This window comes from Varanus komodoensis, unplaced genomic scaffold, assembly GCF_004798865.1.
Source record: "Varanus komodoensis strain SLA01 unplaced genomic scaffold, ASM479886v1 scaffold39, whole genome shotgun sequence".
Lineage (NCBI taxonomy): Eukaryota > Metazoa > Chordata > Lepidosauria > Squamata > Varanidae > Varanus > Varanus komodoensis.
In genome coordinates this window covers 9,137,170-9,150,474 of record NW_025335922.1, presented here as the reverse complement: position 1 = coordinate 9,150,474, position 13,305 = coordinate 9,137,170, and the positions used below count along the sequence as shown (strand labels likewise).

The following is a 13,305-nucleotide window of genomic DNA, read 5'->3' as shown; positions in this document are numbered from 1 at the left end:
GTTTCTGCTGGTGGATCTCACTGGTTGGAGGAAAGGAGAGCCTATTTTCACTCATTCCCTGTGCAACCCTTTGTGTGTGTGTGTGCATGCGCACAAGTGCACATATGTGTGTGTACCCACAAATCTTCTGGAGGAGCATCTGGATCCAGAGAAGACTACAATGTCTGTGGAGTGCTGTATCGACTCTAAATTTTAGTCTCAACTTTTAAAAGCTATCCATGGTTCTGAAATTATTTGGGGCCTGTTTCACTGCCATGGATAGCTCCTCTAATGTTCAACCAGATTGTAGAGCAGACACACTGCTGTCTGGGATGGGGGAATTGTTTCATGGAGGAAGATGATTAAAAATGGCCACTCCCACCTTCTGTAGGAGCAATCCATCCATTTTAAACGTTAAAGCAGGGGTGCTGTACCTCAGGCCCAGGGGCCAAAGCACAAGTGCTTGGAGTCTCCATGTGGTCCTCTGAGGTTCTCCAGATGACCATGGCCTTTCCCACATCATAACATGTTTCTTGTGTCGGTCGGTCATTTGATGTTTTTCCAGCTTTCGTTTAATTTTTCACCTGTTCTCAAAGGTTGAAATGCTTCTCCTAAGACTTTCTTATTGTCAACAATAGTGTTGAATTAAAATATGTACATGTTTTCAGTATTTTTTCCCTTTTCCCTTCAACTCTATCCCCTCTGCCTCTGGCCCTCCCCTCCACTGGAGTACTGCCCCTAAGAGCAGTGCTCAATCTCCCACACTTCATCTTTTCAGCCCTCAGGTTCAGTATCTCTACCTTAACATCTCAGAGGCTGGGAGCTTTTTGATCCTATCATCTATTAGCCCAAAAGTTAAAAACTGTCAAAAAAAATCTACTAAAAGATGTGCAACAAACCAGTCTCTGGTCCCATGAACGTCAAATAATGTAAGCATTAATGAAGCCGGTGGTCCAGGGTTCCAGCTTTGGTTTACAGTGCCTCAACCCACCTTGCCAACCCCATGTGTAGAATCCTGCATCTCTGACCACCACAGGCCACTGTTCACAGCCTGGCATTCATCTCCTGGAACAATGTTTCACAATTGTTGGGAAAAGCAAACAAGCAAACAGGCATGGAACTGCAACATAAATGTTTGGGAAGTGGGAACCACTAGATGTATCATTTTGTGTCACTTACTAAGGTCAGCAAACAATGAATCACTCTGGATTTTGCACTCATCAGCCAGGCGGTCATCTCTTGTTTACAAAGTCACAAGAGATAGCCTGTGCTCTTCACAGACTTAAATAATCCACTGATACTACCTTTCAGAAAGCAACAGATCTCTCTGCTAATGTTTTAAAGCAAGCTGTTAGTAAACCACTTCAGTGTGCAAGTGTGTGGTCTCAAATCCCATCTTTTAGCTTCTGGACATGGAAGCTGATTAGATGGACTGGTCAACACACACATCAAACCACCTTTCTGGGCTCAGCGTTTTTCTGAAATCAGATGCTGTTAGACTCAAAGCATTACATGCTGCCAGAATTGCCTGTACTAGATTCTTTCTCATTCACACAGCAAAAAAGCAAATAAATGTAGAGTTTGTAAGTTTGGAAAAGAGTCGGGTGAAGGTGGACAGGAACTATGTGGATGTATTTTATGACCCACCCCAATCAAAGCCACTCGTCTATCCAAACTGAGATTGGGGGTGGGCACTTACATTTTGTGCACTATTCCAGTTGTTTCATATGTCTAACATTGACCAGAGCTTGTTTACATAATCAGGGTACCATATTTTCTCCCTGGAAATGCTTGCTGCGAAGCATATTTGAATGCCTGCAAAGACCCCAAGTGTTCTTTTGCTTTTCTGGCTTAGATCCAATGTTACACAATGCTCCTGTAGTGGGATTTCCCTGTCCCTTCCCCTTCCCCCAGCACTATCCATGCACCCTCAGATCCTCTCTGGATGATCCTCCAATCCTTCAGAGCAGATTTAGTGGGTACACAGGAGGACTGGAGACCTTTTTCCCTTCTGCTGGTGGAACGACACCATTGAATCCAACAGTCTATTTGCCCCACTCATCTTTGCTGCATATGCCATATAGCTAACAGGCTATTACAAACTGTTACTTTTCCTGAAGCAAAGGCATGGCAAGGTAAGAGACCCTAATTATTCAGAAGCTCTTTACCTTGCTTTTGAAGTCACTTGGTAATTTTTGTTTGCATGTGAATGATTAGGGTTTGCCAAGTGGCGGTTTTTGCAGAATCACCGGCTGTGTCCTTCCAGAAGCTTTGTCTGTCATAGAGCATCACAGCCCTGGGCTCATGTCATAACTTGCTGAAGCTACTGGGTTATCTTGCAAAGCACAGAAAACCAGCACTTAAGACATTCACTTATTACTGGAGTCGGAACCTTCTGATTCGCTTGAGAAAATGAAGCATAAAAAGAAAAAAGCAGAGACCTAAAGATTTACCGAACAGTTACATTCAGCCACCTTCTGAGTTGAGGCTTCAAGCAAAAGAAGTGGGCTTGCAGAACCACCAGCAAAATTAGGCATATACTAGCACTTACATAATGAATCACTGGAAGGCTGAAAATGGATGTGAAGACATTCTTCAGAAGACTTTGGAAACCACAAACAAACATATCAGTGCTACTGACAACTGATGCTATTCAAAGGAAATATTTCATCCCATTCCCACCACAAGAAAGCAGTAGGAGAGCTTCCCTTCCTTCCTTCCTTCCTTCCTTCCTTCCTTCCTTCCTTCCCTGCTCGCTTTTTCAATCCAAGCATAACTCTACTTCCCTGACAATCAGACAGCGCTCCTGAACTCCTTTCTGAGGAATGTCCACGCACACAGACAGATCAGCCCAAGCCTGTGCCATTTTTTCTCCCTGAAGTGCTGTCCGTTTGGCAGGATTGTAAACAAGATCAGGCTCACTTTTTCAGTGCAAGCTGGATTGGTTATGGGGATGGCGGGTGGAGAGCAGACAATTCTGGTGCTATCTCACCGTAATCCCTGCCATGGCTTGTAACATTTTTCTGCCAGTGTAACTCCCACCGCCTGCTGTCACGGTGCTACCTACACATACATTCTGGCAGAACAAATTGGCATAGCTGTGCAACATTAACTCTTTAACAGCTGTCCCTTCGAATACACATTTCCACAACATATAGCTATCCCACTCATACAGACCTATATGGAATCACCATCTCATATGAGGGATATTGTACTATCAATATCTAACATGCAATGCTCTCTACCCAATATTACGTCTATGTATAGGAATGTGAAGTCTTTCACAGCCCTCTTCTGAAGTGCTGTTACAAATACACCAATTGCTTCTTTTTCGTGGCTCTGAAAAAAATGTAACATTTGGGGCAGCAGCTGTTCTGCCGCTGTATATACGCGTAATGACCTGACACAGAAACACACATTACGTACTACATACTGTTCCTGGAACACTGGTTTTTTAGCATTAGATTATCTCTCAGGCAAACGTGCCCACAGAGGCTATAGATTTCACTGGGAGAGGGAAGTGGGAGGGAAAATGCTCAATCTGGCGAAGCTATTTCACCCATCCAAAACAGCCATGACAATCCTCAAAGATCTCCGGGAAGAAGGTCTAAACAATAGGTCCTGACTCCCCCCAGGTTTGAAATCTATCGCCTTGAATCTGCCTTAGTCTTAAAATTATGCCTTTTTGCAACTCTAGATTGATTGATCTGAAATAACAGTCCCTTCCTGCTCCCCTGGACAATAAGATGGGCTAGATTCCCCTGGCCATCCACAAACTGGAGGGGCATCTTGCCATCTTGACGGTAAAAGCCGGTGGAGAGCAGCCACACGGGACGTTAAGGAGTGCTACCTCGTCTACATCCAGCGATCGCAAGGATGCACTCAATGCTCCTGCACTTAAGGTAAATTCCCAGAGAAAAGGTGAGGAGGAAAACTTGAAAGAATTGTGCTAGGCAGACTGGGACTTCCACGATCGCTGTTCTCGGGAAGTTCCTGATGAATACCTTCGGAGGTTGAAGGAGACACGCGCGCGCGCACACACACACATCCCAACTCATGTGGGTCAAGCACACCTGGAAAGGCAGCTCCCCTTCTCTCTTCACCCACCTGTAGGACACCTGTTTCCTGAAGGTTAAACTCTTCAGCTTCTCTTCGAGAGATTCCTCCTTCTGGCTGGTTAGTCCAGGCTCCTCCGGCTCTGCTGCTGCCACGGCTGCGCTCCGAGGGTCCCCGCCGCCTTCGGCTCCCCGGCAAGCATTGCTGCCGGTGCTGCTGCTGCTGCTGCCGCCGCCGCCTCCCGCAGCCCCCTTCTCCTCGCCGGCTGCCGAAGGAGGGTTCATCGCGGTGCTGAACGGACAGCGACCCGCGGGGGAAAGGGCTGGAGAGGCAGGAGGACGCGAGCGAGCCGCCGAGGGCCGCACGGAGCCGGGAGAAGGGCGAGGCGGCTGGCTGGCTGGGCTGCTGCCGGCACGGGGGGCCCCTCACGGAGCCGCTGGTCCAGGCGGCTGCAAATGGCAGCACCTTCCCGCAGCATCCATCGGCGGCCGCACTGGCTGCAGCGGGGCATTGTGGGAAACTCCCTACCTCCCGCCTCCGCTCTGGCCAATCAGCGCCTCCTCCCTTCCTGCTGCTCCTCCTGCCACGCCCTCTTTAAGAGGAGAGCAGGAGCAGCTGCACCTGGAACCTTGGCCAGAAGCCCCTCCGTGGGGAGTCCGGAGTGGGTCGGAAGGTGGAGGGGGCGGGCAGAGGCGCACAGACGGCCGCTGCTTCGGGAGAGCAGCCAGCAGTGTTTGGGCTGCCCGGGCGTAAGTTGCTTCAACACGCCCGCAGGGCAGAGCAAGGCGATGCACGCTGTGTTACTTAACGGGTTCGCCGTGCGGGATGGACGGCAGGCAAAGTCTCTGAATCAGAGAAACTGGGATTTCAGGAAAGAAAGGGAGTTTATCCCGGTGAACTGGAAAAATGGAGAGGGTGAGAAAAAGGTCTGGACAGCAGAGAGCCTTCTTAAACCAGAGGTCCTCCTCCAGCTCCTGCAGTGAAGATGTAACTTGGGCTCATAAGCAGCTTCCCCACTGGAGCAAGCACTTGTTTAGCCATGGCAGTGCATTCACCTGCACTTAAGGTAAATTCCCAGAGAGAAGGTGAGGAGGAAAATTTGAAGGAGTGACTGAGGGGATCAGTGCATAGTCCTCCTGTCAGCATCCGTCTCCAACTGCACCCAAACACATCCTAAGCACTTGCGCCCTTCTAAAGCCCATGGTCAATCAGGGTTGTTGGGGTGACCTTCTGTCCTCCACACCAACCCCACCCTCTGGAAAGCTTCCCTTGAGTGGTGGGTGGGGTGGGGGGAACTTGCACAGCAAAATGAGATCTGGTGTGGAGGGCTGCATCAGCTGGGGGGGACTGGCAAACGGCTGGTGCTCACCAGTGCACATTTGTGACCGAGTACAAACATCTGTGTTTATATGTCGGCAGAATTGTGCTGCACAAGAAAGTTGTGTTGCACTTGAGAATGGCAGGGAGTTACTGCTGCCTTACTGAAGAAATTCAGTAAAGCTATATGAACTCCATTGGATCATGGCACTCCTAAAATCAAGTAAGCGTCGATGCCACTGAGTTACACAGAACATAGCAAGGCAAATTACTTCTGTGAAATCCAAAAGCTCATACATCCTCCAGTTTTTCTCCATTAAATGTACTTCTTTACCTTGTATAAAATGTTGAAAGGGTCAGGGCAAAGGAAAAACGTAGATTCAGTTCCACTTCAGCTGGCAGTGGTCCCTTGCAGTGCATTTCACCAGCATAATCTGGTTTGCCAGCTGTTCCCTTCCTGTGAGAGAGGGGCCTTACCACAGTCATGCACATCTGGATAGAATTTAGATTTGACCATGGCTACCCTTAGAAACAGCCAAAGAAACTCTAACTAGCCTGGAGGAGTTTCCCTGGCTGATCCCCTTCCATCACTCCCCTGAAAATTTTCCTCCTCATGTCATCCCTGGAAATTTACCTTAAGAGCAGGTGAATTGACTGCCATGGCTAAGCAAGTGCTTACTCCAGTGGTAAAGTTGCTTATGAGCTAAAGCACAGAGCTTCATTTCCCAGATTAATTTAAGTTGCTGTTCTGTTCTTTCATAGTGGAAAAATTGACTTAGGTGCGGAAGCAAAAGTAACGTACAAGGCCAACTCTCAAATTGTAGATTTCTGAAGATTGAAATAAAATGCATCAGCTGACCTGCCAAAATGCAAGGAAATGATCCCTCTTCTATAGGTTTCCATTTTCATGTAGAACGATGGCTTTAAAAACACTTGGGAGAAGTGTATTTAGCATAATAAAAGTTGACATCAATAATGATGTTGTGTATAGGGTCCCACTTAATATAATTAATATCCTCCGACAATATAGATGTCTTTCTTTATGCTGTTGATTGCAAACTACTATACAGATATGTACTTTCAGCAATGTAAGTACCAGGCCATATTATAGATAGCACTGAAGAATGACTGGTCAAACAGTCACTTGTTCTTCTAACCATGTGGTGCAGGCATTCCCTGAACAAGGAAGGTCGCTTTGTATATTTATTTTGATAATAATTAAACAATCATCCATTTCACATTAATAAGGATGGAGTAACTGGAGTCATGGTTGGACTGGGCTTTGTGAGCCTAGTGTCCATTTAATTGGGTTGGGTGGTGGACAGACGATTGGCTTTTTCTGAGGTTAGCATATGCTAAAAGGACTATATTTCTAAGTGTTCATAACTTTGAGGTTCTGCAATGTTTCCACATATACATCAGCAAATGCATGAGTGTGCAAACACTAGCAGCATGTTGTGTGCTTCATCCCAGTTAACCTACTTTTGGATCCATATAGAAATGAGGAGCAAATAACTAACTGGGATGCATCCTTGTAGGATATGTATAAACATAAAAGATAGCCTGGTATTTGGGAATATTTTTTTAAGGTCTACAGTCTTCTGGCTAACACCATCTTCCTAGCTGCACAGTACCTACAGCACAATTCTGGGCACTATAAAAATAATTACAACAATTATTATAAAAGAGAAAATAATAGAACATTGCTTCCTACTACTGTATATACAGATTCACACACGTGCATGGGAGTATATGCACATACACACAAGGATGTGTATATGTGTGTGTTAGCTGTCTCCATATTCAAGTTCAAACTTCTCTACTGAAATTTTGTGATGTTTTGATTGTTATTTGCATTTTACATTATATTTTATGAATTGTTATAAACCACCCAGAAAGCTTTGGCTACCCAATAGTACAGAAATAACATTAGTATCCCTATCATCATTATTGCTAGCTTTTCTTCAGCTCTTTTCTTTTCATCTAATTTGTCATATTAAGGTCAAAAAGTTCTGCCCTTTATTCATGTACTTCAGCAGTGTTTGAGGTTGTGGTTACCAGCTGTTTTCTTGCTTGTTTTGTTAAATGAGGATGGAGACGGCAGTTTTCAGGAACCTTGGGCAAAGCATACTAGATTCCTTTTGACATCTGTTCTACGACTCCAGGTAGAATTTTGCATCACTAGGCCATACTGGGTGGCTCCCAAAAGAAAAATTGGGAAAGGACTCCACCGTGCCCAGTTCTCCATGTATTTAAAAATAATAACAAGTGTGCAAGCTTATGCATGCTTAGGCAGGAGAAAGAACCTACAACTCCCAGCATGCTGAGAATTGCAAGCCTATTTTCTATCTAAACACACATAAGATTGTGCCCAAAGTGATTTATACCCTGCATTTTCTTTTATGCAAAAATCCACTAGATAGCTTATGAAATAAAATGAATGACATTCATACAGTACTACAATAAAAGTGAAATGGCCATAATAAATACCAGGATATATAAGCCATATTTAATTAAAAGCTCAAAAAATAGGGTGACCTTAGCCTGATATAGATGTGGTGATTAAAAGGGCACTAGGAAAAGTTTCCTAGGGCAGAAATAAACAGGAGGTGCCACCACAGAAGAGGTTCTCTCAGTGAGAGTCTGGCGCTGTCTCTGGAGGTCATTACTGTCGTGTGTGCTCCCCTCTTGCCAGCTGCTGACAAAGAAAGGGACTGAAAAGCATTGCTGCTTTCCTCCACTTTAGATGTAAATACACAGTGCATTTATGTTTTCCTCTGCCATCGATGGTTGCCTGCTTCTATTGTTGCCACTGGTTTAACTGCTGTCACCGTATGGCTTTATTGTAATTTTATACAAAGAGCTGCCTAGCAAATCAGCATACTTAAGGGCCTGAAGTAAATACTGGAAATAAAGAAAGGAGAGGGAAACATGGGTGTGGGGGAGAAAAGGCACTGTGAAGGTGTTAGAACATGGACTGCAGAAGAGCACCTGGTAGAGCAGGAGGAAAACGCCAACTCAGAGATGGTTGCAGTCAGAGCACAAGCATTGCAAGTTCACCCTGGGATATCTCTGGGTGGACCTGGAAGGATTCCTGTCTGAAACCCCGAGGAAACACTGCCTGTCCAAGTGGGCTGCACCGAGTCTGGTGGACCAAGGGTCCAACTGGGCCTCTTCAGGCATTCAGCCCGAACTGGACAGGATGCGGCACAGGATGAGGGTGAGGCGCAGAGCCACGCCGGCTCACCCCACTCCTGGGCACACTGGCCACTCCCACTCGGCCCTGACTTTGCGGTCTGAAGAGGTCCTCTGTTTCTCACTTGCCTGAATGCAAGAAGAGCTCTCTGTGCAGTTGGAAGCCATGATGAAGCCGGGTCCCTCTTTGCATGCAGAGCGAATGTGAGCAGAGACCTCAAAGTGTGGGGGCTGTAGGCTGAGCACCTGAGCTTTGGAGCTGTGGGCTTTGGAACAGGGCAGTTTTCTTGAGCTGCCTTTTTCAATGGCAACCGGATAATGGCTTGTAAGGCAGCCTCTCCCACCCTTGGGCCTTCCAGAGACATTCGGACGGCAACACTCAGAACTCCCACTCAATGGCCCTGCTGGATGGGAATTCTGGGAATTGCAGTCCAAAAGCCTCTGAAGGCCACCAGGTTGGGGAAGGCTGTCATAAGGGCTTAGCCCACACTCACGGTAAGCCCAGCAGGAATGCCTGTGGAGCTCCCTACTGCTCCTCCATTGACTTCCCATGCTCTCCAAAACTCACACTTTGAATGGAACCTTCGAGCTTAATAAAATTAGGAACAGGAAATGAACACTTCCATGGGTCCCCTTCCATCCTCCTCCTCCTCCTCCTCCTCCTCCTCCTCATCATCATCATCATCATCCTCTCTGTGCTTCTCAATAGTCAAAGCTCTGGGTGGTGCACAAGGATTGAGAAAATACCCTAAGATGAAATGTAAAATAATACTAAAAGTATCGTAACAATTCATTAAAAAGTGCAATCAAAATTTAACAACTTAAACAGCTAAGACAGATTCACACACCTGGGCCTCCTGAAGCAGCTAATGGTCCCCCCACCCCATGTCATTAGAGCTACTAAATGCCTCAGCATAGAGGGCAGTCTTAACTTGGTGCCAAAGGGACAGCAGAATCAGTGCCGTGGTGCGAGGTCTTCTCCGGAGACCTGCTACAAGTGCTTAGTACATCCATTGTGCTTATGCTAAGTCCTTGGAACTCTGGGCCACCCGCTGCCCCTGGCACTTCTTTAAATCTGGATCTCATGGCTACATCTTTGCTCACTTTTTCTTTTTACTCTGGAGTGGTACAGAAGACCCAATATAGATGGGATAAGGAGCTTTTAAGTTCTGGATCAGTCCTCCTCCTGCATGCCTACTCTATTCAAAAACAAAGGCACAGATGTAAAACATTGTCTGTGTTGGCTGCCTGTGTCTAGTCCAAAGGAAGCAAAATATGTTGGTTTTCTTTTCTGTTCTTTTCCTTTTTTTGTCAGACATGTGACATTTGGCGGAAAGAACCTGATATGATATTCCAAGTCTTTGCTTCTGACAGTTTACAAAAGAAAAGAACTTCCACTTTTTAAAAATACGTCATGTTTGTATTTTTGCTTTGCTGATTTTAATATTCTCTGTGCACCAGCTTGAGTAAAAAGAAAGACAGAAAGATAAGGAAGAAAGAAATGGAGGGAGTGAGAGAGAAAGATGGACAGATGGACAGACAGACAAGGTTATAAATGTTAATGTAGGCAAGTAAATCAATACCCTAGGTAACATGATCTTTCTTCACAATGAATTTCCTTTTTATAAAATTAGGGTATTAACCTAGTATACATTCTGTTCCATTTGCCAGATTCACCTTGTCTCTTTTTAGCCCTAGTCATAAAAATATATTCACAAGAGGTAGGTCACTGCATCTATGCTGCCCCAAATCCTCTCATACAGCTTTTATTTCTGCATTAATCTCCTCTAATTTCCACCCCCCACCCCCACTCTTGGTGCCAGCCTGTTTTTAGTGCAAAATCAAATGCTCAGCTTTTAAGAGGCATCATTTGATGCAAAGATTTCAGAAATGGACAGATTAACCACTCATTAGATCTGACCAAAGCCCGGTGGGTATTTATCTTCAGCAGGGCTGGACACCTGGTCTGACAGAGCCTTCAATGATTCCCTTCCAGAGCAAAGCCTCACCTCGGTTTCTAGGGTTGCCTGAACTGCTACTTTCACCAGGATCATAACAAACAAAACTCCCAAAGATAATTGAATCCTTTTGTTCCCAAGTGGAACAAGAAGGAAGACATTGATTTCCTGGCACCCAAGTTTCATTCAGAACCATTTAGGGTTTCTTGGCTAGGGTCACAAGGAGATGACTGGAATAACCCAAGATACGTTGGCATCCATGGCAGATGCTACAAATGGTGCCCCACTATAATGAGAGTTCTGCCTATTGGATGGTATATGAATGTAATAGACACATAAATGACACATTCAACAATTGTGGTGCATGCGCATCCTGTCAAATTTCAGGCATGCTTATGGGAAGCTCCCAAAGGGGAGAGTTCAGCTTCAAAGACGTTCTCAGGAAACTTCAGTTGGCAAAAGGAACCCCAAACCCCAGCCTGTTTCTGCTCAAAGCCAAGAGAGGCATTTCAACCTTCTAGGATGGGGGGAAATGTTCAAAGCTAGGCATCCACTAAATAATCAGCATACAGGGGAAATGAGGAGAAGCCAGGGAAGGGCTTAACTTTGTTAAGAAAGTTTAGGACTCCCAATGGGCCAGATTTGTGCTGCAGACCGGGGTTCAAATGTTGTGAACCTTTACAGCATGAAAGCTCTGCCATGGTGGGAGAAAGTTCCTTTCTGCCTCTCTCTGGGTTTATCCTGATGCTAAGGAGTCCCCCACCCCTTTCCATGTGTTTTGGACAGAGAGTAGGGAAGGGAACAATTTCCATCTCTTTCTTCCACCTACCTGATTTTCAGCTTTCATCACTTCAACCTGTCCCTCCCACAACTGTTAAAGCACTTTGGGTCACCATCTCACCTCCTACCTTCCTCATCCCTTCTCCTGACTGGAACATGAGCTGCCCATGCATAAGCCGGCTTTTGTTTACCTTTGCAACGAAAATGCCATTTCTGGAGAAACTCGACTCTCCTTCGTGCTGCTCATCCACCCAAGTGCCTTACCAGGTCACTCCTCGAACTAGCCTGTGTGCTTAAGTTATACCTGCTGCACGCCTGGATTTCCACACATGTGCTGGTTTCTGGGTCAGCCCAGCTGGTTTTAACTTAGGCACCAGCAGCTCTATGGCCTTGGGTGCCCAGTCCCCCTTTGGCACTTGAGCTAGTCACCCCCTAGTCATTCACACTCCAGAAGGGCTTGTTCTCTGAACATGGGGAAGGAGTTTGCAAATGGGAATGGAAATGGGTCTGAAGCAAGCATGGTCACAACTTCAAAGCTAATTGCTAACATCAAGATGCTTATTAATACAGTATTATACACCCTCATAGAGAAGGCTTAAGTTGGAGTATGACCAAAGTTGTTCAGGGCAGTCCACACACCCAACATGGCAAGCCGAAATCCTTTCAACCTTCCCGTCACTGCTAGTGATGTTGGTGGTAAATCAGCACAGAGTGATGAGGTACATCTTCTGTTTGTACTTTTCAGTAGACAGAGTGCTTAATGGGCTGCAAAACACAAAGACAACCGTTGGGGATTTTTTTTCTTTTTTATAGCACCTGAAATCAAACTACTGAGATGGAAATGTACCATTGGGTCATCAAAGTCGGGACTCATCTGTCATTCTCCCAGCACCTGAGTCAGGCAAAAAGATGATGAAAATGCAGGAGAAGCCATGGAAACAGAACAAATCTTCAAAGATGCAATGCTCAGGTGCACACGGCCTTAAGAATCTCATCTGGATATTCTGGAACATGCTGATGTTGCCAATACTGCATCCATGAACTGACCTAGTTGCCAAAGGTAAATGGGGGCTCTTTGCCCATTCACGTGGACCTACAATTCCTAACATGTGCAACAGGGCAGATAACGAAACTATGGCACTTCACACACCGAGCTGAGAAGATGCCGTCTTGGGTACCCATCCACTGCACTTCCCCTTACGGTGGGTCCTCCACTGAAGACTGAGTGCACTGTGGACATACATGGGAGAAGGAAGGGCATGCAGCTTGTGACTGTCCAGAAGCTCTGACCTACAACTCCCATTAGCTCTCGTCAGCACACCCAATGGCGAGGACAGTTGTAGAACAAACTGTTTGAAAAGCCACAGGTTGCCTGCCCTTGATTTAGGTCTTTAAACCCCCATGATGACGCTTTATGCCAGTCGCTGGAGAGTATGAGCAGGAGCACCTTGCGATAATGCTCCGTCCATGGGACTTCCAAAGGAAGCAGGTTGGCCACCATGAGGACAGGAAGCTGGACTAGACAGGCCTTTGGTTTGATCCATCCGGGCTCTTCTTACAGTCCGATGGTAACCAGCACTTTGAATTGTCCTGGAGACCAGCAGCCACTGCAGAAGCCACCAACAGGGTCGCAAGCACATTATCAGTCTGCTTGTAGTCCCTTTTGAACATTACGAGCCCTTGCATTCCTCCAACTATTTTTTAAAAATCAAAACCTGCTTTTTTTCTAAAGCAAAAAGCAGATTTGTTACTAAGAAACATATCACTGGTTTTGATCTCTCCTCCAGTTTAAAGGCATGCTGTATAATTAGCTGTCAATATTTTTAAAGAAGTCAGAAATACTCTAAGCTTTGAAATGTGGTGATTTTTGCTTTATTTTTAAAAAGCAGATGACTGTTTGCTCTAAACAGATGTCAAAGAATGAAACAAAAACCAGTAACGGAATGAGAAGTAGGCTTTTTTCTTTAGGAAAATATTTATTTGCAAGAAAACAGATAAAGCATTATGTATTTTCACTTTA

General features: G+C 45.6%; 1 protein-coding gene across 1 annotated transcript in view; it reads right to left on the bottom strand.

Moving 5' to 3' along the window:
• The window catches only part of DGKI (diacylglycerol kinase iota), a 246,390-nt gene extending 242,071 nt beyond the window's left edge, over window positions 1-4,319 (bottom strand). The window contains exon 1 of the mRNA XM_044441161.1: window positions 4,087-4,319. Coding sequence (XP_044297096.1) covers window positions 4,087-4,319 — 233 coding nt within the window. The remainder of the gene's footprint in view (window positions 1-4,086) is intronic.
• Window positions 4,320-13,305: the final 8,986 nt, after the last annotated feature.